At 49.2% G+C, this 25,831-nt stretch overlaps 2 protein-coding genes across 3 annotated transcripts; both read right to left on the reverse strand.

Annotated features, from left to right (window-relative positions):
* Nucleotides 1–39: 39 nt before the first annotated feature.
* On the reverse strand, nt 40–14,352 carry gsna (gelsolin a). Of its 2 annotated transcripts, XM_084693380.1 has the most exons (17): nt 14,205–14,352; nt 9,185–9,378; nt 8,824–8,978; nt 8,492–8,653; nt 8,113–8,262; nt 7,685–7,774; nt 6,806–6,938; nt 6,027–6,331; nt 5,494–5,627; nt 4,876–4,966; nt 4,597–4,623; nt 3,035–3,205; nt 2,508–2,682; nt 2,067–2,188; nt 1,877–1,954; nt 1,475–1,535; nt 40–1,309 (listed from the first exon to the last, which is right to left on the reverse strand). In XM_084693380.1, exons 2-17 carry the CDS (start codon nt 9,375–9,377, stop codon nt 1,140–1,142), a joined length of 2,217 nt encoding a protein of 738 aa, XP_084549506.1. In that variant the 5' UTR covers nt 9,378; nt 14,205–14,352; the 3' UTR covers nt 40–1,139. The 2 variants fall into 2 exon arrangements, with proteins under 2 accessions (XP_084549506.1, XP_084549507.1); XM_084693381.1 differs by lacking the exon at nt 4,597–4,623.
* Nucleotides 14,353–15,728: 1,376 nt separating this feature from the next.
* LOC146220285 (CD209 antigen-like protein A) lies at nt 15,729–17,428 on the reverse strand (the record flags this gene model as incomplete). The annotated part of the gene is made up of 4 exons (XM_084694251.1): nt 15,729–16,324; nt 16,428–16,534; nt 16,875–17,020; nt 17,272–17,428. Coding segments are annotated over 4 exons (546 nt in total), but the record flags the coding sequence as incomplete, so codon positions are not given.
* Nucleotides 17,429–25,831: the final 8,403 nt, after the last annotated feature.

Raw genomic sequence — 25,831 nt, forward strand, 5'->3', positions numbered from 1 at the left:
CTACTTCACAATCATAATGTTTTCTTCAACAACACGGACTTCTGGTATGACACAAGTTTATTACAGTTTAGTTAAGCATTTGGAGCGTTTATTGAAAGTGACAGATGAGAGTAAGAAAGAAAAATCGAACGTGCGGTTGTGACGGTTCTGGTAACTTCTGTATATAGAGGGATGACGCCACAAAGGATGCCTCATCTAAACAAACACCTCCAACAAGTCAGTATATGGGTCTCTCCACCCACCCTTCCTCCACCCACCGCTGAGGGAAAGTAAACATAACATGCCATGGGGGGAGGTTCGGCCGATTGTAAAGACCCCTGACTGACAGGGGCCCCAAAAATTTAAAAACCAATTGAAATTATTAACTTTTTTAATGTTTTCTCTCCATGGGCCCCAAAATCGCTGACAGCGCCCCTGCCCTCAGCGTTCATCTTTTACTCTGATATTGCAGCACTCATGACAGACGACATCCCATATTGTGGCTGAAAGGTTTCAAAGACATTAAGGCTTAACTGGCTGTATTGCATCATACTGGAGGATGTTACGGGCAGTGAGTATTCCGTCATTACCAATACATCTAGCAAGGCAAGTTTCTTTTCATTTTTCTGGTTATTAACGGACTACATGTACCGTTTGGTGTGTTTTATATATTATAGATAACAAATGTTTTGCATAAACGTGTAAACAAGTATTTAAACTGTTTCTGAAAGTCAAGGTAGACCATCGCAAAGCCCTTTTCGTTGGTCACATGATCGCATTTGCATATAAAAAGCTTCATACTTCTCGTGTCTATTTAAAGCAAACGCAAAGGAGAGATTAACAGTGCACAGCCTACCCGTATCAGCTACGCTAGCTCATACAGTAAACCAGATACAATACAGTAACACAAATACACTATCTGAAGAACATCGTTTACAACATTTCTTAAAAGTAAAACAAAGGGGTAGCAAAAAATCAAAACAAGACTATTTCTCTGGCACTCAGAAGAAAGAGAGAGAGAGAGAGAGAGAGAGAGAGAGAGAGAGAGAGAGAGAGACAGAGGTGGGGGGGGGGGGGGGGGTCGGGGTTAGGGGGGCCAGCAGAGCAGGAATATCCTCTAAGAGTCTTATTGGCAGCCCGAGCGGGTCAGAGGTCAGGGTTCACAGCTCCAGCTCAGCCATGGCGCGCTCCAGCGGGTCGCTGGTCCAGTACTCGTGGTCCCAGCCCAGGAACCACCCGGAGAAGGTGGGGGGCTCGAAGCCCTGCTTGATCTTCACGATGGGGGTGCGGCGATCACGGTTGGCCGGGTCGGTCTCGATGTACCTGACAGCTGGGGGGGGGGGGAGATCCAGGGTTACTACATTAATCCAGGGTTACTAAACTAATCCAGGGTTACTACATGAAGACAGAGTTACTACACTAATCTAGTGTTACTACACTAATCCAGGGTTACTACATTAATCCAGATTTACTAAACTAATCCAGAGTTACTTACCCGAGCCCATGGCCTCTGTCTTCTCCTCCTCGTGAGCCTCGTTACCGATCCACACAAACACCTGCAGCACAGGATCATGTATCAGTACAGGGGGGTCTGAACCTACAACCTTGTTGTCTACAATCCAGTGCTCTAACCACTTAGTAAAACCCAAGAACACGATGACTCTTCAGTGTTTACAGTTCCAAGAGGGATTCCTAGAAAGATCTACAGTTTCAGTGAGGATCTGTTCCTGAGGAACTATAGTGCGTCTTCCTCCTCCTGCCCCCTCCAGCCTCCCCCAGCCCCCTCCTGCCCCCCCCGCCCCCCCCAGCCCCCTCCAGCCTCCCCCAGCCCCCTCCAGCCTCCCCCAGCCCCCTCCCGCCTCCCCCAGCCCCCTCAGGAGTCTCTGACCACTCATACCTGCTCATAGGTGTCCAGGATCATCACATCATCAGTAGCCAAGTCCTCCTGGGTCATCTCCCCTGGTACCTCCTCGATCTGGACAAACAGAAGGCCGTTACTAAGACAACCAGCCCCGGGGGGTGGGGGGGGGGGGGCGGGGGGGTCACCAGGCTCAGCAGGGCCAGGCTGGGAGAGCGTGGAGACTCACCACGAAGTTGCCGGTCTTGTTGGAGCAGGCGAAGAGTCTGGGTGGGTGGGTGTCCATCTTGTTCTTGAGTCTGGAGGAGGTGCGGTACTCCGCCTGGCCTCCCAGGGCTTCCCAGAACTCACCTGCACAGCACAGACACGGACACACGCAGAACAGACATGATCATGGTCAGGGGCAGAACAGACATGATCCTGGTCAGGGCAAAACAGGGCAGAACAGACATGATCCTGGTCAGGGGCAGAACAGGGCAGAACAGACATGGTCCTGGTCAGGGGCAGAACAGACATGGTCCTGGTCAGGGCAGAACAGACATGGTCCTGGTCAGGGGCAGAACAGGGCAGAACAGACATGGTCCTGGTCAGGGCAGAACAGACATGGTCCTGGTCAGGGCAGAACAGACATGGTCCTGGTCAGGGCAGAACAGACCCCCTCCCTCCTCACCGCTCTCTCCGCCCTCAGGCAGCTCAGACGCCGTCACACCCAGGATGTCACACAGCTGCTGGGCTCCCTGTTTCTCCGTTTCGTTGGCGCCCTGCCCCGCCCACAGGAAGGTCTCCGCCGGCGTCACCAGCAGGAAGGCGTCGTTGGAGTTCAGGTTGGACGCCGTCGCGTCAACCTGGGGAGGCGGGGCCAAACCATCAATGTGAGATTGTGTCAAGATGAGGAACAATATTCTGACTCTTAACCCAAACGATCGACATGAACAGGAATAACATTCCGACTAGAGGTAACACGATCGATGTGAAATATTTTTCAAGATGTGGAATAACATTCTGACTATAAATCTCACCAACACAGTGACATGCAGCATCTCCACATCCTACTAAGACCCAGCGACTCATTTATCTACACTGTTGCAGCGATAAGTTTCAGGCTTGTAACTTGAAAATCATAAAATAATCATAATAATTGATTTGGAGGCCCAGGTCTGAGTAGGATGCTGTGCGGGCCGCGCCCAGGTGACTCACCTCCACCGCCCGTGTGCACCCAGCGGAGTTGGAACGCACCTGGAAGAGGCGTGTCTCGGAGGGGGCACTCTGGCCCCCGTCCCTAGACGTACCTCCTTTGTACACCACCATGGGCATCCCCCCAAACAGGCTCATCAGGTGGGCTGGTTCCTTCCCCTGCACCACCCTTACCTGCCACACACAAATTAATTATTAACACTCATTAACACTGTCATTTGGTTTCATAATGAGGGAAAATACCTTCATGACAAATTTGTTGAAAAAAAGTGAGGTCTTTGGATTAATAGACGAGCCGTTATGAGTTGAAACAAAAGTGGAACGATCGCTCGAACGATTCACTTTGTTTTCCGAGCGCAACTGCAGAGGTCGCGCACAAGGGGGCAGCGTTGAGCTCTGAACAAACGACACGGAACACAGAACGGGCCAGGAGTTCCACATTCCTTCCGGATCCCATCATGCCTTGCACGTGGCTCTCTGGAACTCCCAACAGTAGGGGGTCTCTGTGAGCAGGACGTACCCAGCCAACCTCCATCCCTGGCAGGCACAAACCAGCCCCTATCTCCCCTCCTCTACCTCCCTGGTCCTCTACCGCCCTGGTTCTCTCCACGCCATCCTAACAGTTTGGTCACTGAAGTGTTTGTGTTCAACGCTGTTCCTCAGATCTGGGGACCTGCGTAGGCCTGAACAAAGTCTCGCTTCAGTAGGTTTGGGCTCCAATCAGGATCTGACAGGGTCCAGGAGATTGGAGCGGATAGTGGTACAGTCTTAGTTCACTTCTGTGCTGCGATGCAAAGCCTGTGAGCTTGTTCTGAAGTTTGTTCTTTTACATGCATATGTAAGATCCATCCAATCATACACAATGCTTTTTCACATGCTTGACTATAAATCACACGGTTAGGAAAGTCTGACAGGTTGATTAGTTGAGAAACTGGATTTTGGAGAACGTACAATGTTGCACACTGTTTTAGATGAAATCACAGAGTGATGTGATACACCACCACAGGGTATTTAACCACTCAGGCTAAACACAGACATGCAGGATTCAACACAACACGACACAAACGGTCGCATGAACAATGACCAGATGCATCACACCTTAAACAGAACACAAGGCATGGCGTGGGACACATCTTTTCCTTCAGACAAACAAAACGATGGTTAGCACGAGGTGAACCCCTGTTGCAGAGCGTTCAGGCAGGGCGGAGGAGGGTCAGGGCTTTGCTGTGAGGTCAGGTCAGGGCTTGTTTGGGAACTCAGACTGATAAGGAAATGAGGGGGGGGGGGAGGAGGAGGAAGGGGGAGGGCTGAAGGGAACTCCCTCACAACAATCCTGGCTGGTATGTCCTGTTTAAAGCCTCGCTCGAGACGCAGATCAAGTTAACCCACAATCAGAAGCGAGTGGCTTGTAATTATGGTGGATTGAAATCAAATGACATTAATTGATTTACAACAGCAGATAATAACTCCCCCTTCTCCCCCTCTCTCTCTCACACACAGGATATCAGTGCCCCCCCCCCCCATGCCAGAGCCCTGAGGTCATGCAGAGATGAGAAGGAGGGTACCTGGGTAGTCATAGGAGCCCCAGCCACCTGGAGACACACAGAGGTGCAGGAATGAAGGAAGACAGGGAAAGCAATGGAGGCAGGAAGGAGAGAGGGGGGAGGGGAGGAGGAAGGGAGGAGGCCTGAGGGAGGGAGGAGTAGGGACCAGGGAGAGGGGTTACTCTGGTGAAGGTGAAGAAGGAGAGCAGGCCCAGACAGGGAATGAGATGGGAGACTTGGGATGGTGAAACAAGATGGCGGTTCAGAGTAGATTCCCCATGCACACCGCGCCATCGTTACCTGAACAGGACCTCCACCAAGCTCATCGTCCAGCTGGGCACCCAAGATGGCCGACGCCCCGATCTCATCCTGGGATGAGTCTGCTCCCTGCCTGGAACGACACACAACACACAATACAGAATGATACAGAACGATACACGATACACGATACATATCGGAACAACACAATCCATATCTGCACTGAAGACACTTTTTAAAGCGTTTTCAAGTTTAAGGTAGGCTACGTGTTACAGCACAACGTTTGGTGAGTGTAAACAGCACCAAACTGCACTCGAGAAAACATCAATGCAGTTGTGCCCCTCCCCCACAGTTGACATCCGATCGTCTCCCCTGCCTGCAGCCTGATCAGACAGCTGATATCTGCTGCTGATCCTGAGTGAGGGAGCTCATCCCTGCGTGTGAGGATGAGACTCTCTGGGGTCTCCTACCACATGTAGATGATGTTTCCCTGTCTGGGGTCTCCTACCACATGTAGATGATGTTTCCCTGTCTGGGGTCTCCTACCACATGTAGATGATGTTTCCCTGTCTGGGGTCTCCTACCACATGTAGATGATGTTTCCCTGTCTGGGGTCTCCTACCACATGTAGATGATGTTTCCCTGTCTGGGGTCTCCTACCACATGTAGATGATGTGGCCCTGTCGGCCAGCGTGCTGGTAGTTGTAGAGGATGATGTAGCTGTCTCCTCCGTAGAACTGCCCGTATGTGGACGGCTCCACGGCCACCTTATCCGCTCCCTCGATACGCCAGATCTACACACACACACACACACAGTCAACATCCACACACGGCCATCACCCAGGATGACATCTGTTCGTCGCTTGGGATGAAATCGTCCGCCACATGAGTGAAATTTGAACCGTACTGGTGACATTTTTGGCCCTGGTGCTTGTAAAAAAAACATTAATAAGGCCTTTTTTTAACAGGGTAATAAGGCCTTTATAACATGGTAATAAGTATGGCTTTGATAGGCTCAAATTGTTTAGACTCAAAAGTTTTTAAGATAGAATTTTTGGGGCTCGAGTTTCACCGTGACACTACCTCACCACAACCTTGTTACCTGTTGACCAACTCTGAGGACAAGCCCCTTAACCACAGTGGTCCCAGAGTAAAGGCTCTGGGTGGAGGTGTAAAGACGATCTCCACCTCACCTGCTTCTCTCCGCTTCCTCCGTCCACCATGCCGTGCTGGGCGGCCATGGGGGCAGACTCGTGGAGGGTGGAGGCGTCGAAGGCCACCTTCTCGATCTTGGCGATGCTGTTGGAGATGTAGGCCACGCCCAGGCCCTCAGTCTGGTCCTTGTCCCGCCAGTTCTTGAAGAACTGCTTGAAGAGCGGAGTCTCGCCCATCTCAGGCAGGATCTGGATCTGGGTCTGCTTGGGGTAGCCCATCTTCTTGATAAACTCTTCCGCCGCCTTCATGGCCACCTTGCGCTCCTCCATGTTCGCATCCTTGCCTGTGTTTGTGTGTGTGTGTGTAGGAGGGAGGTGTTGGTGTGTGTGTATGTTTGTGGGGTGTGTGTGTGAGTGTGTGTGTGTGTGTGTGAGGGGAGAGACAATAACGTGGTTCGGAAATGAACAATTAAATCACCAGAGAGTTACAGAATTTTGTTAGAAAAATAGTAACTTCTCTTCAACACTCCCTCCCACTTTCCTCCCCTGCTCTGTGAGGGCTCATCCCACATGACTCCCTTGAGACACAACGCTCCTGTTCTCTCAACTGGCCTGCAACACCATATCTGTCACGACCAGGGCACGGAAGCTGCCTTAACACGCTAAAACAAAACAAGCTATTGTCATCCCGTCCACTGTAGCTGCATCCCAAACAGCCTGTCTCCAAAACAACGTTTCCGTTTTTGGCTGTCCCTCGTGTTCTTAGTCAAGGCTGGAGCCTTCCCCCTCCCCAGTCAGGGAGAGAGTCCCAGGCTGACCTTTCCACACGAAGATCTTGCCGTCGGAGCCGTGGTCCAGGATGAAGCAGTCGGTGGACTCCAGGGCACCCTGGGAGAAGGGGTTCTCTGCCGCCACCAGAGCGATGGCCATATCTCCACTGGCATCAGATACCTGGGGGGGAGGGGGGAGCATGAGAGGGGGGGGTGGGGAATGAGAGGGGGGGGGGAGGGGGAGGAGAGGGGGGGGTGGGGAATGAGAGGGGGGGGTGGGGAATGAGAGGGGGGGGTGGGGAATGAGAGGGGGGGGGGGAATGAGAGGGGGGGGTGGGGAATGAGAGGGGGGGGTGGGGAATGAGAGGGGGGGGGAGGGGGAGGAGAGGGGGGGGGGGAGGATGAGAGGGGGGGGGGGTGGGGAATGAGAGGGGGGGTGGGGAATGAGAGGGGGGGGGAGGGGGAGGAGAGGGGGGGGGGGGGAGGATGAGAGGGGGGGGGGGAGGATGAGAGGGGGGGGTGGGGAATGAGAGGGGGGGGAGGGGGAGGAGAGGGGGGGGGGGTGGGGAATGAGAGGGGGGGGTGGGGAATGAGAGGGGGGGGGGAGGGGGAGGAGAGGGGGGGGGGGGGAGGATGAGAGGGGGGGGGGGGGGAATGAGAGGGGGGGGTGGGGAGGAGATCGGGAGGATGGGTAAGTAATGAGTAGATGAGTAATGTCATTTCCAGTCAGTAAAGTCCAGGAACTATACAATCTAATATCAAGCTCCAAAGCTAAATGTCCTCAGATTTCAGTCCATAACGCACTTCCAGAACACAATACCAAACACATGGCTAAGGGAGGCACGCTCTGCGGAACCAGTACAGCCGGTCTTGAACACAACACTTCCTGTCCACTTCCCGTGAACACATCTTTTCCTGCTGCTCTACCTTGTACAGTTTGGCCAACTTCCTGTTTGAGGAGTCGGCTTTGACGTCATCGGTGACTCCTTCAGGAAGCTCCGGTTTGGGCCCCAGCACCTGCGGTCCAAAGGACACACCATCTCAATCAGATACACAGACAGCACACGCACAGCACAGCTCTGATGTGTTTACCACAAACCTCTCATGCACGGGTGAAGCTCAGTGGTAGATTATTAGAGACAGCAGATCAGGTTACAAGTTCCCCCTCCCCCCCCCCCCCCCCTCCTCTCCAGTGAGTGCTTTGGAATTGGACAACAGAATCTGCTAATTGGCTACATCGTTATGTTGTTATGTTATTGTTCTGACAGAGTGCATGCGGGAGGAGGTGCAGAGATAATGGTGTTGTTGATGATGGTGAGGGTGGTGTAAGGGTGGTGTGTTGACAGACTTCTCACCTCCAGCATCTTGTCCCGCTCCGCCCCCTCCTCGCACACGTACACGCGCGCTCGCCCGCTGCGCTCGTTGTCACGGATACCCTTGGCCAGCTGAGTGGCCTTGAGCTTCTCGAAGCGGTTGCTCTGGGAACCGCACCACTGGTAGATCTCCTGCAAGCCACAGGAAGTGAGGTCACGTTGCGTCCATTGTAGTCCCATTCTAACCCCAAAGCAGTCCTATTTCTAAACCTATAATACTCCCAGTCTAACCCTATGTTAGTCCCATCCTAGTCCCATCCTAGTCCCATCCTTGTCCCATCCTTGTCCCATCCTAGTCCCATCCTAGTCCCATCCTAGTCCCATCCTAGTCCCACGCTGGTCGTTGTCTGCGTTCACTCACACTCCCCAGGTCCACGATGAAGCAGTCTCCCTGGTTAAAGCTGTCCCAGGACACCGGAACCTCAGTTGCCCGGACAACGCGACGACCTTTGACCTGCAGCACCCGCTGCATGATGACCTCGTTGGTGACCACGTGCTTGAACCCGGACGCCACGCCTCCTTTCTGGAACAGGAAGTGGTCACACAGGAGAGATGGGTCAGACAGGAAGTTCCTGTCAGACATGCTCACTACTGATGCTCATGAAAAAAAAAAAAAAAGTTCAAAAGGTCATCGCAACGACCTATCACAGGCCACACAAACACGAACAGTCCAAAACGAGGACAGGACTTCACCATGTACTTGATGCCAGACTTGAAGTACCCCAGGAAGGGTTTGGACTCGTGGCCCTGGACCTCTCGGTACTGGATGGGTTTACCTCCCAGGTAGTCGTCCATCTGGACGGTGAAAATGGCCGCCGAGCCGCTCTCATCCTGGGAGCAGAAGTCCCCTGAACGCAAGAACCCAGGCACAGAGTTAGCTTCCATGCTAGCCTTAACACAGCTACCGAGTGAGCTTCCATGCTAGCCTTAACACAGCTACCGAGTTAGCTTCCATGCTGGACTTAACCCAGCTACCAAGTTAGCTTCCATGCTAGCCTGAACAAAGTTACTGAGTTAGCGCCCCTTGGCCCCCCAGCCCCCCATCCCTCCTCACCCAGCCAGAAGTGCAGGTCATACTGCAGGTTCCCGGAGCGCTGCTTGATGGTGTTGAGCACCAGGTAGGCGTCTCCTGTGTAGAACCCTCCATACAGGTTCTCTGGGACAGGAACCAGGTCGAACTTCTCAATCCTCCACACCTGCAGGCCAGGCTGCTGCCCCGCGCGCTCAAACTCTGGGTGGTACGCCATGCTAAGGAACACACACGTATATATACACATTTACATTTAGTCATTTACCAGACGCACTTATCCAGAGCGACTTACAGTAAGTACAGGGACCTTCGGCCCCCGAGGCAAGTAGGGTGAAGTGCCTCGCCCAAGGACACAACTTCATGTGCACCGGCCAGGAATCGAACTGGCAACCTTCAGATTACTAGCCCGATGCTCTACCCGCTCAGCCACCTTACTCCCCATATATAAGGTACACACTACACACACACACACCACACAGGTACACACCACACACACACACACACACACTATGGGTTATAATGGATACAGGCAGGTTGAACACAAGACACAGTATGTTTCGGTAGCCCGCGCCTAATATAGATCTGTTGCCATGGATACTAAAATAACATTTCCTGGTGTTTCGGTCGTTGGTGAGTCACAGGTGCCATCTGTGGACTTCCTGGTTAACAGGAAGAGGAAGAGAGAGATGACTCAGGCCTTGGAGGGACGCCCCAGCAGTGGTGGCTCTCTCTCTTACACACACACACACACACACACACACTTGAGTCATTTCAGACACCAAAAGCCACGGTGCAACGCTAACAGCTTCGAGTGGGTGCCAGCGTTAGGAGTGATTACCAGCCACTCGGACCTGCCTGCCAAGCGGAAATGTTTGGGATTTTTAAGACGTGAGTCGGGCATCCTGTTAAAATCTGACTCACAGCTCTCAGCCGGACCCTGTCAGGGCTTCCAACTTTTCCAAAAACCTTGGAGTGAGATTTGGTGGGGCCAACCAAAATGTTGCTGCAAAGCACCCCCAGTGCCATGGCAAGTTTTCACGGCTGTTTGCCCGTCTATGTTGCTTCACGTGCCTGTGCCTCGTCCCTTACTGTTTACAACGTTAGCAGGGCTACTTGGTTGGCGTTGTATTTTCAGCGTGATAAATACAAGGTATGGCGTGAGAGCATGTGAACTGGTGCCTGTGTCTCACGGCCAATGCGTGAGAGTTGGCAGCCCTGCGTTCTGGAGACCAGCAGGTCAACAGTCCACCACTAGCCTGGCAGGTGTTACAGCAGATCCTGTGTTTGCAAAGGCAGACTGCTCAAGGTGCCGCCCTGATGACAGGATCACAACCAGGAAGAAAGTATTTACTCAGCAGTGAAAGACCCTTAGATTTAGTTTATTTTTCTCTCTCTCCAGAAAAGTTATACAAAGCAGCTTAAAAATAGGAAATAGGACACGGCCGAACTGAACCAGTTGCTGCGAAAGTGGTTCGCCATGAGGAAAGAGAGAGCCACGCAAATCACATCCTCGTTTAGCCGTCCGGACCGCGTAAACATGCTTCTAGCTGAGACGTTGGTGTTGCAGGAAGTAAACTGTATCTGCACGCGAGCAGTGTGGTGTTCCTCCAGACGCCATCTCTCCTGCTCTCTCTGGGGAGAGGAGAAGAGAGAGGAGAGAACGCAGGAGGAGAGGGAGACTAGGAGAGAGCAGAAGAGAGGACTGAGGTTTGGGGCTCCCTGTCTGTTTGCTGGCCTCAGCCTCAGCCCTGGCCTCAGCGCTGGCCTCAGCCTCAACCCTGGCCTCAGCTCTGGCCTCGTCATTCCTCCCCCGCCCACAAGCATGGGAGGAACGGACTTGTGACCTTGTTTGGAAGAGAAGGAATTCAAACCTCTTTAAACTCTCTTTAAAATCTGGAGTTTCTGTTCTGGCTTGGCTCTCGTTACAGCCTTGTGGGGTGGAGGAGAAGAGAATCTCTCCTCTTGTCTTGAAGACCCAGTCATTGTCGTGTTTCCCCACCTTTTAAACAACACCCAACCTCCTCTATCTAACGCTAGTATGGATGGTCTCCGATTTCATCCCCTAGGGCTTCCGGTTAAAAAAAGGAAGAACAACACGTCACCATGGGAACTGAGAAACAATACCTTACTTTGGTTCACAGACTTCTCTGGCCATAAAAGCACATTAATTCCTGTTTGAGTTCCACATCATAACCTTTCACCCCCCATCCCCCCCCCCCCCACCTGGACACACCCAACCCCATAGCCATAGTCTCGTTACTGGGAGCCTGCTGGTTTAGAAGGCCTCAAAGTTAAGGTAGAGATTATGTGGTTTACGTAGAAACACTGCCGAAATACCCAGGCAAATGAGAGAGAGAGAGAGAGAGAGTTGTTTGTGACAATCTGTTAAAAGCAAACACGTCTCGATGACGGGAGATCTGGGGTAAAAAAAAATCCAGTTTTATTTGACATCATTTTACAGGTAGAAGTCAGATCTGAGCTCTGACAGAAATGTGCGTCCTGTCAGCGAGAACATCAAGGAGGCAGTGCTGGATCTGTGGATTAGCATCCCAAGCATCCCAGTTCTGAGGAGCGACTCGCATCTCCTCAGGAACAGGAGCTAATTAGCCAAGCAGACAACGTCTATCACAGACAAACATCAGACCAGAGTCAGGCACACGCCAGGCACACGCCAAGCACATGCTAAGAGAAGCCGGTACTGATAGGCCAAAAAGTTTGACATTTGTTTGTAAAATCACTAGAACTAATGGTTGTTTATCCCTTGATAAAATGTACACAAATTTAGATTAGATGATAGTTGAACTCTAAGACCTCTAGGCACCAAAGGCCTGTGTTATTATGGGATAGACGTTTCCATGGTTTCGATGGGCAGGGGCCACGGAGGTGGTTTGGTAGGCTCAACAATATGGGCAGCTGAAATAGAACAGGTCACGTGACTGCTGGCAAGCATTTTGATTGGCCCCTGGAGTAAGACAGGGAGTTCCCCCCCCCCTCCCTCCCTCTCTCCCTCTTTCTCTCACTGCCCTCATAAAGTGAGTCAGTCATTCCAGAAACCTCATCCTCATCCCAACCAATCCGGAGACCCCCTGTAACGGAACGTTTCTCTTCTTCACGTTGTTTCTTCATCTCCTCTCCAATAAATCACACAGGAGCATTTGGAAAACTGTGATTCCGTCCCGTCCCGCTCCCAGACCCAGCTCCCTCCACAGTCTCCCCACACGCTGCTCTCTCCCTGCCCAAAGAGCCTGACGTGGGGGTGCCTGGCCGTCCTCGCTTTCTCACAGACCCTGGTTCCATTCGCGGGGGGATTCTAGGGCAGGGCTGTGACTCACTTTCTCCAGCTGCCTCTGTCTGTGATGCAGACGCAGGTCTGCCCTCTCTGACTCTGCCAGACTTCTGACTCTGTGTCACTCTGGGCAGCTCACAGTTGACACACAGAGACCGACTACACTGAGAGGAAGATTACCATGCCATATGGACGTTTATGGCCTCGTGAACCCTTTCAGTTTGCACACACACACACACACTCTTACATAGTACTACTGCTACAGGGCGCCTTATGACTTGCATGGGTGGAGTTTTCAGAAGGGTTCAAAGTCAAAGATAAATTACAGCCTTTGTATTTACCCCCGGATTCTCCTTCTCTGCTTCTAGTTGATATGAAACAGAAACACACATCTGAAACACCCCCCCCCCCCAACTCATGCACACACACACACATCTGAAACACCCTTCCCCCCAACTCATGCACACACACACACACACAGTACACGTATGCATTGTGATAGCTGGTCGTGGTTGTCAAGTGAACACAGTGAGGTTGAAGAGGGGCACGGCTGGATTAGGTGTCCTGTAATCTCTGGCGTCAGTCGGCTGGGCCTTTCTGCTGAGTGGGACAGATCCAAAACACACTCTCTCCACGACACACACACACCTTTGCATGCGCACACACACATGCACACACACACACCCAAACACACAGGCAACCGGACACACACATACCCACCCACGCACTCTTACACACCCACATTAAGACACACACGTACACACACACACACTCTTACACACCCACATTAAGACACACACGTACACACACACACACACGACCAGACAACAGATGACCCAGACATCAACAGAATGACTCTGATGGTGTTTACTTCCTCTATATGTGGCTATTCACTCACAAGATCACTGTTTGGTCCTGTGCGTGTTTCTATGGTAACAGCAGATGTCCATTTATAGATAAGGCCCAGCTGCTAGTTGACAAGTGTGAGATTAAAAAAAAGATTGAATTGACACACTAATGGATTATTGTTCAAATAAAACCCGAGATATCTTAGATGTTAATGTGAGAAAAGCATTGAGGTCAGGAAATGTTACATGTTTGACTAATTATCATAGGTTTGATCCAAATGTAGACGGTATAACACACCAGTTCCTCACTGTAACGTTTTTGTCTGATTTGTTATACTAACTGTAAGTACCAGTATGTATAATAACTAGTTATCTGTCCTTGAACATCTGATGCTATAACACATCATATTCAGGCACAGTTGCCTACTTTACAACCACACTACTTTGTACTTAACTGCAATTATTGAATGAGGACAACAAAGTTTCTCAATGTTTTTCTTTCCACTTACATCCCCGGATTTCACTTTGACCGTATATGGCATCACCCGTGCTTTTCCATTAATATATCAGCGAATCTCTCTGAATGAACACTCGATCCACCGGGCGGATAACTGGATGAGCTAGCATTTAATCGTGCAAAGGCGGCTGATCGATAACTAGAAACGCAACATGACGTAGGCTACTGTATGCGGTGATCTTTCTACTGCAGAAAATGTCGCAGATATGGAGACAATTGCTGCCTATCATTTCAGAATAAGCCACATCTAACTCGAAACCTCGGTATAAACAAACGGCCCGGTGCAGCTTGAAGCAAAGTCAAATCACTGCGCATATCGTATTACATTATAATTTTAAATGCAGCTTTTGCATCAGAACAGGTCGTTTTATCAAACCAATGGTTAGCGCTTACCTATTTCTGAATTGTGAGGACTGTAGGCCGCTGTGGAGAAAACGAGGATTTTAAACTCGTCAGGACAGTCTCGCAGACTAGACTGTGTGGAGGAGCTGGCTACTAACTCTCCAGACCGGGCTACACCCCTCTGACACGCTTTGCACTTCACACCGAGCAAAGAGGTTAACCCTTCCCCGTCTGAATCACACACAACATTTGTAAAGAGGGCAAAACACGGTACACGGGCAATGACCACTAATCCCGTCCCAACCCACTATAGCCTATAGTTTAGTAAACATTTCAATTTTTATAACTTATATCTATAATATAGATAAAAGCTGTAGGACGATTATTTCAAATTGGAGGGTGTCGATGGGCAAACTAATGTGGATGATGGATGCAGAATGCTTTTCCTGATTGTAAAAGTAAGACCTTAGCGTGACTGGCCCTAGATATTGATACAAACTGGGATGTTGCATCAAAGTTTCAGAAATTGCAATAAGAAATTGCCTAAATTAACCACCTTCGCTATACTTCAATAACGTCAACACTGTCGTATTAGCAGTTTGAGTGCAGCCAACCAAAGTGCCACTTTCCTTGGTCCAGACTGTGTGTGGGACCATAATGTTACGCCACCTGTTGGCGAAAGAGCTGTAATTAAGCTGTAGTACCGCAGTCTGCCACCAGGGAAAGATGTTGTCCTACATGTGGCGCCGTTAGCGAAAATCACAAGTCAAGAAGTGACTGTACATTTCTGCACAAACATGAACTTTGTGACCTGTGGCTTATTTGGACGAGATGAGTCTGAAACTTTATTTCTTGAAAAACGTATTTTACTTTGTACAATAGTTGACAACTGGTTGTAACCTGATGACTGCTGGTGTTAGGCTGGTGATAGTCTGATAGCAGAGAGAGGGAGGGAGGGAGGGAGGGAGGGAGGGAGGGAGGGAGGGAGGGAGGGAGGGAGGGAGGGAGGGAGGGAGGGAGGGAGGGGGGAGAGAGAGAGAGAGAGAGAGAGAGAGAGAGAGAGGGAGGGAGGGAGGGAGGGAGGGAGGGGGAGAGAGAGAGAGCGAGAGAGAGAGTGAGAGGGAGGGAGGGAGGGAGGGAGGGAGGGAGGGAGGGAGGGAGGGAGGGAGGGAGGGAGGGAGGGAGGGAGGGAGGGAGGGAGGGAGGGAGGGAGGGAGGGAGGGAGGGAGGGAGGGAGGGAGGGAGGGAGAGCCCGTGTCTAAGCTGGGGAGGAGGGTGGTAAGAGTGTGTGTGTGTGTGTGTGTGAGGTGGGGGGGTAGGAAGGAGTGTGTGTGTGTGAGGTGGGGGGGTAGGAAGGAGTGTGTGTGTGTGAGGCAACATGAGGGATGTTGCCTCGCACACTCCGCTGCGTGTCGGACGGTTCAGCGTCCGCATCGTCCATTATCAGCTGATATTGGACACCTCGTCGGGCATTATCCCTTACTTAATACAGACACTATAATTACATAAACACTTTAATCTCTGAAAGTAGTACACCTGCTGACTTGAGGGTAAAGTAACATTCAAGTCAAGTCATCCAGGCTGCCCAGACTAGACCCAACACCCCTGGCAGCCCTCAGTCTAGCACAGCCATCAGCTAGTGCAGCACAGCCCTCAGTCTAGCACAGCCATCAGCTAGTGCAGCACAGCCCTCAGTCTAGCACAGCCATCAGCTAGTGCAGCACAGCCCTCAGTCTAGCACAGCCATCAGCTAGTGCAGCACAGCCCTCAGTCTAGCACAGCCATCACCTAGTGCAGCACAGCCCTCAGTCTAGCACAGCCAATCACCTAGTGCAGCACAGCCCTCAGTCTAGCACAGCCAATCACCTAGTGCAGCACAGCCCTCAGTCTAGCACAGCCATCACCTCGTGCAGCGCAGTCCTCCATGATGTCTCTCTACAACACTAACACAGCTCAAAGCAGAGTTTATCAGATGGTTTTTAACAAGCAGTTTCTAGGAAGCTGGAAGCTGGAAGCTGCCAGCGTGTGCAGGATGTTAAATTGATGTCTCACAGATCCTGTGAGTAAGTGCGTGACCACATGGATAGTCATTCCATCCTTCACTGAAGATCATAACACAGTCTTCATCCCTACCACTACCATTGTGATTAGGCTCCCCAGAGTTCCAGTACCTGTGGAAACACACCAGCAGTCAGACATCCATCACTTAGGATCTTTGATTATTTATACAACATAGAGAATGTATTGAAAAGTGTTCTTAATGTGGTGTCTTACGATGTGGTCAGTGGGGTCCCGTCCACCCATAACCAGCTCCCCTCTGTCTCTGAGTCAGTCAGACCGATGTATGCCACACCATCATCAATCACATTCAAGAGAAAAGCCTGTCATGGTGGGGACATGTTAAAGATCTCATGAATCAGAATCTTATTTGTTCATCTACCTCTCTCTCTCTCTCTCTCTCTCTCTCTCTCTCTCACTCTCTCTCTCTCTCTCTCTCTCTCTCTCTCTCTCTCTCTCTCACTCTCTCTCTCTCTCTCTCTCTCTCTCTGTCTCTCTCTCTCTGTCTCTCTCTCTGTCTCTCTCTCTCACTCTCTCACTCTCTCTCTCTCTCTCTCTCTCTCTCTCACTCTCTCTCTCTCTCTCTCTCTCTCTCTCTCTCTCTCTCTCTCTCTCTCACTCTCACTCTCTCTCTCTCTCTGTCTCTGTCTCTCTCTCTCTCACCTGTTCCTCTGGGCTGTTTATGATCACCAGGTCTGCTCCTCTGTCTCTACAGTCCTGTCTGCTGTCATTCCAGCTCTTCTTCCCAGGAGAGATGCAGTAACTGCTATCACCAAACTTCAGCCAGCCACCAGGACAGGAAGTGACCTCTGAAAACACAACAGAGAACATGTTTCCTATTGGCTTATTTCAGACCTAGTAACAGAACAGCTGCAGCCAAACCTCCTCCATCCATTATTACTCTCTGCAACACTGAACAGATGATGAGATGTAAAAGCCAAACTTCCTCGTCTTTACCCAAAATATCTCAGTTCAAACTCCATATTTATATGTATTATTATTTATGTTTTCAAAAAGTATACAACCAACACCAACATATTAAAACAGTCCTTCAACTCACCACATCTCCTCTCAAGGTAATTTTTTGCTCTTTTCAGGTTGGTGTTACTGGTCTGTAACTGGTTTCTCTCTCTGGTCAGGATGGTGTTACTGGTCTGTAACTGGTCTCTCTCTCTGGTCAGGATGGTGTAACTGGTCTCTAACTGATTGTAGGCTGTAGATTATAAATGAGGGTAACCTTTGCACAGCGGAAGATGTGGTTGTAACATTCTACCAGATAGTACAACTTCCCCTATCCTTTGACAAACATTAAGTGGATGTTTATTTTTTTTGTGCTGTATGACACAGAAAGTCAAACGAGGATGTTACCTGTTTTTACTAGATAATTTGCACAGTTGTAGCAATTAGAACCTTTACCTCAGGGGCGGCTTGTCGGTATGCGAGTTAAACAAGGGCTCACTAGCTGAACTGTGTGATATTGCCGTTTTGACATTGATAATGTACACATTTTTTTAAATATATCTTAAAATAACTACTTCTCCTAAATGATGCTGCCGTGATGACAGTAATGTTTAGAATTCCCCAGACTCACAGAGAGCCAGACGGAGGGAGATGTTGAGAGTGGCTTGTAGGACACACAGCAGCCCAAAGCTCACAATGACCCACCTGTAGGACCCAGTCTCTGAGGGACAAACACACATTCACACCACGCGCACACACACACACACATATACACCATACACATACACATGTACACACATGCACGCACGCACACACACACAGACAAGCAAACAGCATCAATTCATACTATTAACACAATACTTACAAATGTTTGAAAGTGGTGCATGTGTTGACTTGAGGGTAAAGTAACATGCAGGGTCTATCATACTTGACTTTGGGCTCTTCTCTTCAGCCTGGTCTGGTGTCTTTGTCTGAACATCCATGGTTGGAGCTTCATAAATGTTTAATTCCTCCACCTCCATCTCTCTATGACCTCGATACACAGCCATCCCTACCAACTGTGTTCTTCCTGGTTCTGTGTAGAATATAAACATGTTAGCCACATACAGGATGTCACTATGTGACTCCTCCTGGTTTTCTCGTAACTTCATTTGTCACTGGACTGTCAGCAGTTTAACCACTGCAACCACTAACTAGCCGTAGTCAGGAACTAGGAAGTCAGTCAGGCCACGCTAGGTTGTATATTCTCTCTCTGGTCTGGGGTCTTCTCTTCAGCCTGGTCTGGGGTCTGTGTGTTAATGTACTCCACATCCATCTGCTGACCTCTGAACACAGCCATCCCTACCAACTCTGTTCTTACTGGTTCTGTGAAGAATATAAACATGTCAGCCACATATGATGTCACAATGTGACTCCTCCTCCTTCTTGCTGCATCTGATTTTCTTCCTCATCATGTCTTTCTTAACCATCAACATAGCAACCGTAACCAGGAAGTCAGTCAAGGTCAAATCCGGTATACAACTGCTTACACACATTGTTTTTTGCAAAAATATGCATCCATAAGCAAGCACTGTAAATAATAGGTTTTTAAATGTCTTCCTTTGAGTAAGCCTTCATGTCCTCCATGTGGAGGAGCTGGCTACTAACTCTCCGGACCGGGCTACACCCCTCTGACACGCTTTGCACTTCACACCGAGCAAAGAGGTTAACCCTTCCCCCTCTAAATCACACACAACATTTGTGAAGAGGGCAACACACGGTAAAGGAGCCGTAAAGGAGCAATTACGCCCCTCTCAGCGTAAAATGCATTAGTTCCTTCTTGAATATCGTGTTGGGGCTCAATCACGTCTCTCTCTTCCTCATCCGACGGCTTGAGTAGGTTACCTTCGCCATTTTGTGATGACTGTCTCTCCCAGTCATTATATAATGTACTTATTCACTTATATAGCATCAGTATGCAAGCTTATTCTGAGAGAAGACCGACCACATTTGGTTACAGTTCTACACTGGTTTATTTATTAGTGCATACATCTACCATAACAGTTTTTTTCAAATTCTTACAGACATTTTTTTACTTGTCCCCTTTTTTTCAAAACTTAACACACAAATCAAAAAATGTCACAAACACATCTCAAAGGCAAACATGTGTCTCATGTTGCAAACACTTTTACCATTACATTACATTTTTTTAAATATCCTATACACACAGTTTTTCAAAACCTAAAGCTCTTCTTTAATGAGCTCCTATGTACATTTCTGTACAAAATTGAAAGTTAATGGCAGAGATGTTGAAAAATTCAGGGTCAAGTATTTTTACTGTAAGCATTTGGGGTAAATAAATTATTAGCAGTTTGAGTCCAGCCACCCAAAGTGCCACTTTCCTTGGTCCAGACTCTTACGTAAGTGTGTGGGACCATAGTGTTCCGCCACCTGCTGGTGAAAGGGCTGTAGTACAGCTGTAGTACCGCAGTCTGCCACCAGGTGAAGATGTTGTCCTACATGTGGAGCCGTTGGCGAAAATCATGACAAGTCAAGAGGTGACGGTACATTTCTGCACAAACATGAACTTTGTGACCTGTGGTTTATTATCTGTTCTGCACAATTTGTGTGGTTTCTTTGATATCATCGCTGAATACAAATTTATCTACAAGTCAGTGTGGAAGTGCAGAAAGAAAAAAACGTATCTATTTTTGACAAGATGATTCTGAAAACTTTATTGTATTTTTATACATTTCTTGAACATTTTATTTTACTTTTTACAATAGTTGACAGCTGGTTGTAACCTGATGACAGCTGGTGATAGCTTGGTGATAGTCTGATAGCAGAGAGAGAGAGAGAGAGAGAGAGAGAGAGAGAGAGAGAGAGAGAGAGAGAGAGAGAGAGAGGAGAGAGAGGGAGAGAGAGGAGAGAGAGAGGGAGAGAGAGGAGAGAGAGAGAGAGAGAGGGAGAGAGAGGGAGAGAGAGGGAGAGAGAGAGACAGAGAGAGAGAGAGAGAGAGAGAGAGAGAGAGAGAGAGAGAGAGAGAGAGAGAGAGAGAGAGAGAGAGAGACAGAGAGAGAGAGAGAGAGAGAGAGAGAGAGAGAGAGAGAGAGAGAGAGAGAGAGAGAGAGAGAGAGATGAGAGCGCCGGAATCTCTCCTTAATGTTTTATTTATTCACGGAGGATCCAGAGTGTTGATAGGCAGCAGCACTCCAGCCAGGGGCCCTAGCAGCAGAGAGGGGGCCCTGGGGCCCCCAGCAGCAGAGAGGGGGCCCCAGGGCCCCCAGCAGCAGAGAGGAGGCCCCAGGGCCCCCAGCAGCAGAGAGGAGGCCCCAGGGCCCCCAGCAGCAGAGAGGAGGCCCCAGGGCCCCTAGCAGCAGAGAGGGGGCCCCAGGGCCCCCAGCAGCAGAGAGGAGGCCCCAGGGCCCCCAGCAGCAGAGAGGAGGCCCCAGGGCCCCTAGCAGCAGAGAGGGGGCCCCAGGGCCCCCAGCAGCAGAGAGGGGGCCCCAGGGCCCCAGCAGCAGAGAGGGGGCCCCAGGGCCCCCAGCAGCAGAGAGGGGGCCCCAGGGCCCCTAGCAGCAGAGAGGGGCCCCTGAAAGTCCTGCAACAATAATATCAATCTCAGGGACATGTGGGAAACGTATCAAAAGAGAGTGAGGCCTATAAAAAAATTATGAGAGTGCCGTCGTAAAGTCTTCATTTCCATCGAGGCGTTACGTGGCAACCTGCCACCGGTAAACTAGAGGGTGGGGGGCGCGGGGTGGTGGGGGCGGGGCGAGAGAGAGAGATTCTCTCTCTGGTCTGGGGTCTTTGTGTTAATGTACTCCACATCCATCTGCTGACCTCTGAACACAGCCATCCCTACCAACTCTGTTCATACTGGTTCTGTGTAGAATATAAACATGTCAGCCACACATGTCACAATGTGACTCCTCCTCTTTCTTGCTGCGTCTGTTTTTTTTTCACCGTTCTTCCTCATCCTGTCTTCTCTTTACCTTCAGCATAGCAACCGTAACCAGGAAGTCAGTCAGGTCAAATCAGGTTTCATCTTTCTGACATATCTGTATTTTTCATGTGTTTTGTATGTGTGTGTTTATTCCCAATAAGCCCCTATAGTTCAGTTCTCTACGGTATTTCAGTAAAAGTACTTTATGGTTCACTGTTGTTGGGCTCCCCAGATCACCGTGGGAACACAGAATCATCATGACATGTTTTTAGGAGCCAAGATTATTTATAGGAAGAAGGATTTCTCTTATGTTGTGGTCTGCGGTGTCCTGTCTGGTAAGGACGTCATGGTAACTACGTCATGGTAACGATACACTATGAAGCATTTGGAGATGATCAGGTAATCAGTAGAGACAAGTTGGAAGATGACAAAATCACTTTTTATTTGTTTACTAAATGTGAAACATGAAAATACAGCCCTATTCAGAGTTTGTAAAGTTCATTTTACGTTGATAGAAACGCTACATTTATTAGAGGTAAGTAGATAAAACATTCAAATAACCAAGCTAGGTGGTAGATCCCACTGTAGGGTAACAAGACTGCCGGGAAAGAACACTCTTCTTTATTTATTTTTGTTGTCTTTTTTAAAATATGTACATTTAAAATAATTGCATACATTTGATCATTATAACCAAATATTTGTAAATGACATTTTTGAAACGACTAGTTAAACATCAGGTACATATAGCATTTGACAGTGAAAATACAAGTGAATAAATAGATAAATTGACAATGTCCTGAGAGCTGGAGTTTCCTGGAAAGTAGATTATAAAATGTCTTGTATCCAAGTATTGGTCAATAAGCAGAGAGATGAAAAAAGTCTCCAAATCATAGATATGAAACCCCACAGTAGATCTGCACTGTCAGATCCCTCTCTCACAGACCCAGTAGATATGAAACCCCACAGTAGATCTGCACTGTCAGATCCCTCTCTCACAGACCCAGTAGATATGAAACCCCACAGTAGATCTGCACTGTCAGATCCTTCTCTCACAGACCCAGTAGATATGAAACCCCACAGTAGATCTGCACTGTCAGATCCCTCTCTCACAGACCCAGTAGGTGTAACCGTTACAAGGGGCATTGTTCCATGTCAGGGGAGGAGCAGCATATTGGGAACTGGATATATAACCACAGTCCTCACCAACATTATCTAAAGTGTGATTATCAGGCTGCTTGGGTCTCCAGAACCTACAGGGTTAAACATCAACACACCCAGACAGTCACACACTGAGGTCCACTTCTGGGTCAGACAGAATGAGAAGTCCTCCTGTACATGTTGAGTTAGATCTGTATATAAATACTAGATATGATAGGCATTGGTTAACTTATTAGGCAATTGTTTCTTAGTAGCCTATTGGTTCTAACGCACCATGCACACTCAATCATGAAAATCGGAACAATCTTAAGGTCATCTCTCTCTCTGGTCAGGTTGCTGTTACTGGTCTCTAACTGATTGCTGGCTGTAAAATATAAAATTAGGGTATAAATAACTTTTGCTCAGCAGAAGATGTGGTTGAAACATTCTACCAGACAGTGCAACTTCCCCTGTCATTTAAGAAACATATTTTTAGTTGTATAACAGAGAACGTCAAACGAGGATGTTACCTGTTTTTACTAGATAATCTGCACAGCTGTAGCAAATACAACCTTTACTTCAGGGGCGGCTTGTCGGTATGCGAGTTAAACAAGAGCTCACTAGCAGAACTGTGTGATATTGCGGTTTTTACATTACTCTAATAATGTATATATATTTTTAAGTCATATCAAAAGAATAACTTCTCCTAAATGATGCTGCCGTGATGACAGTAATGTTTACAATTCCCCAGACTCACAGAAAGCCAGACGGAGGGAGATGTTGAGAGTGGCTTGTAGGACACACAGCAGCCCAAAGCTCACGATGACCCACCTGTAGGACCCAGTCTCTGAGGGACAAATACATGCACGCATGAAGCATTAATACAAGCATACATTATAATCATATAAATACTGATACATGTTTGAAAGTAGTGCACATGCTGACTTCAGTAACATGCAGGGTCTGTCATAACTGGGGTCTTCTCCTGTGCCTGGTCTGGGGTCTTTGTCTGAACATCCATGGTTGTAGCTTCATCAATGTTTAAATCCTCCACCTCCATCTCTCCATGACATCTATAGAATGCCATCCCCACCAACTGTGTTCTTCCTGGTTCTGTGTAGAATATAAACATGTCAGCCACATATGATGTCACAATGTGACTCCTCCTCTTTCTTGCTGCATCTGTTCTTCTTTCACTGTTCTTCCTCATCCTGTCTTCTCTTAACCATCAGCATAAGCAACCGTAACTAGGAAGTAAGTCAAGGTCAAATCAGGTGTATGGATTTGTTGTTGCAAAAATATGCATCCATATGTCTTCCTTTGAGTAAGCCTTCTCCAAGCTGTCAGTCTTATGGCAAGTTCTGGTTGCCGGTCTAATGATGGTAAAGTAGAGAGGATCACAGTTTCAGAAGTCATCTCACTTGACCTCCCCAGCCCTCATGCCCCCAGGACCCCACTAACCAGGAACAGGAAGTGACATACCAGCCCTCGTCCCTCCAGGACCTCCAATACCCAGGAACAGGATGTGACACGGCAGCCCTCTTCTCCGTCAAACTGTCGCCAGCTCACTGGACTTTTTACAGAGTATTTTTTTATAGACGCGGTTTTGAACTGAGTTTGAACAGAGCGGTTACAGAGGTTATAGGAGGTCCATGTGTGTCTGTGTGTGTGTGTGTGTGTGTGTGTCTCTGTGTATGTCTGTGTGTGTGTACCTGTGTGTGTTTCTGTCTGTGTGTGTCTCTGTGTGTCTACGTGTGTGTGTGTCTAACACGCGCACGAGCCAGTCTCTATGTGACGTTTAGCCGTGTTTCCGGGAGAGAGGGAGTGTGTGTGTGTCTCTTTGTGTGTGTGTCTCTGTGTGTGTGTGTGTCTCTGTGTGTGTGTTCAGGCCCCTCAAGTCGACTCTCACAGTCAGCTCCTTCACCGTGTTACGTCAACGCCAGAACAAACCCCTCCATTCTCCCTCCTCACCACAGCCAACGGCGCTCAGGCCCAGCATTTTAATCAAGGCCATCACTGGATCAAGCCTGTGGCAGCATTAATCACATTGCTCAGCACAGACTCCCAACCGGTCCTATCTTGTACATGAAGTTATAGTTTTCCATCCGTCAGGAAGCTAGGAGACAGGTATAACTTCCACATCTAAATATTACTTTTGGCACTCGTTCTCGCCGTACACAAACACTCCTTTGTCTCTCTCCAAGCGGCGATCTTCCAACGCAAAGTGCAATTTGCGCTGCCTCAGTAATGATATAGCGCCCGTGTTTTTGTAGGATGTGAAACATTATGTTAAGATACAGGCTCAGATCTGTCTCGCAGACTGCTGATTGGGATCTTTTCTCCGAGCAGGTTGTCTATTTTTCAGACCAGTCGACTTCCTTTCGAGTTCAGGAGCAGAAGGTTAGTGTAGCAGACCGCGTTCTAGAACCCAGCCCGTGTTCCAGAGAGTTCCGACTGTTGCCGTGGACGACCCCAGGTAAACGGGATCTCCTGAAGAGGATAGTTCTCAGTCATGTGACCACGTGGAGTGAGGCGACACTGCAGGAAGCCCAGCTCCAGGTTAGCGCTGCCTCGTCGACCAGGTCACGCTCCCTCATGCGGAGAGACTGTCTCTTTGTGAGGGAGCTTCATGGTGCGTTAGGAGAGCAGATTCTGGGTAAACATCTCAGTCAGGCCTCGGCGCTGCAGACGACCGTGATAAAGAGGACGTCGCCAGGACGATGAATCCATTCGATTATGTTCGTGGAGGATGATGGGATGGAGAAAAGGGGCCGTTGTCTCGCGGCACGCCACCAGCATAAGGCATTACCCTCGGGTCCCCCCTCTCTCTCTCTCTCTCTCTCTCTCTCTCTCTCTCTCCCTCTTTCTCTCTCTCTTTCTCTCTCCCTCTCTCTCTCTCTCTCTCTCTCTCCCTCTCTCCCTCTCTCTCTCTCTCTCTCTCTCTCTTTCTCTCTCTCCCTCTCTCTCTCTCTCTCTCTGTCTCTCTTTCTCTCTCTCTCTCTCCCTCTCTCTCTCTCTCTCTCTCTCTCTCTCTCTCTCTCTCTCTCTCTCTTTCTCTCTCTCTCTCTCTCTCTCTCTCTCTCTCTCTCTCTCTCTCTCTCTCTCTCTTCTTCCCTCTCTGTCTCTCTCACTCCTTCCCTCTGTCTCTCTCTCTCCTCCCCTCTTGGTCTGTGTCTCTCTCTGTCTCTCTCTCTCCTTCCCTCTCTCCCTCCCTCTCTCCCTCTCTCTCCCCCTCTGGCTGGTCTTCTGTTCAGCTGCATGATGTGTCAGCCTGTCAGGATGTGAAAGGTCACTGAGATCCCTCTCCTCTGTCTGTCGAGGAAAAAACTCTTAATGTTTCCCCCGACCTCATGGATCTGTAGAGCTGACACCAGGAGGATGCTCTTTACCTGAGCAAGTGTGTGTGTGTGTGTGTGTGTGTGTGCCGAGATGGGCAGTATTTCAATTACTCTGGTATTAGGTAATTACTTGAGTATTTTGTAATTTGTATTTGATAGGGCCGATAAAAAATCAAATGTTTTTTTTAACAAAATACTTTAGAGTGGAGTATTTAAATTACTTGAAATACTTTCTTGACGAATCAAAAAACAGTTAATGA

The sequence above is a fragment of the Hypomesus nipponensis genome, chromosome 27 (assembly GCF_054491055.1).
Source record: "Hypomesus nipponensis isolate SF chromosome 27, ASM5449105v1, whole genome shotgun sequence".
NCBI classification, from domain to species: Eukaryota; Metazoa; Chordata; class Actinopteri; order Osmeriformes; family Osmeridae; genus Hypomesus; species Hypomesus nipponensis.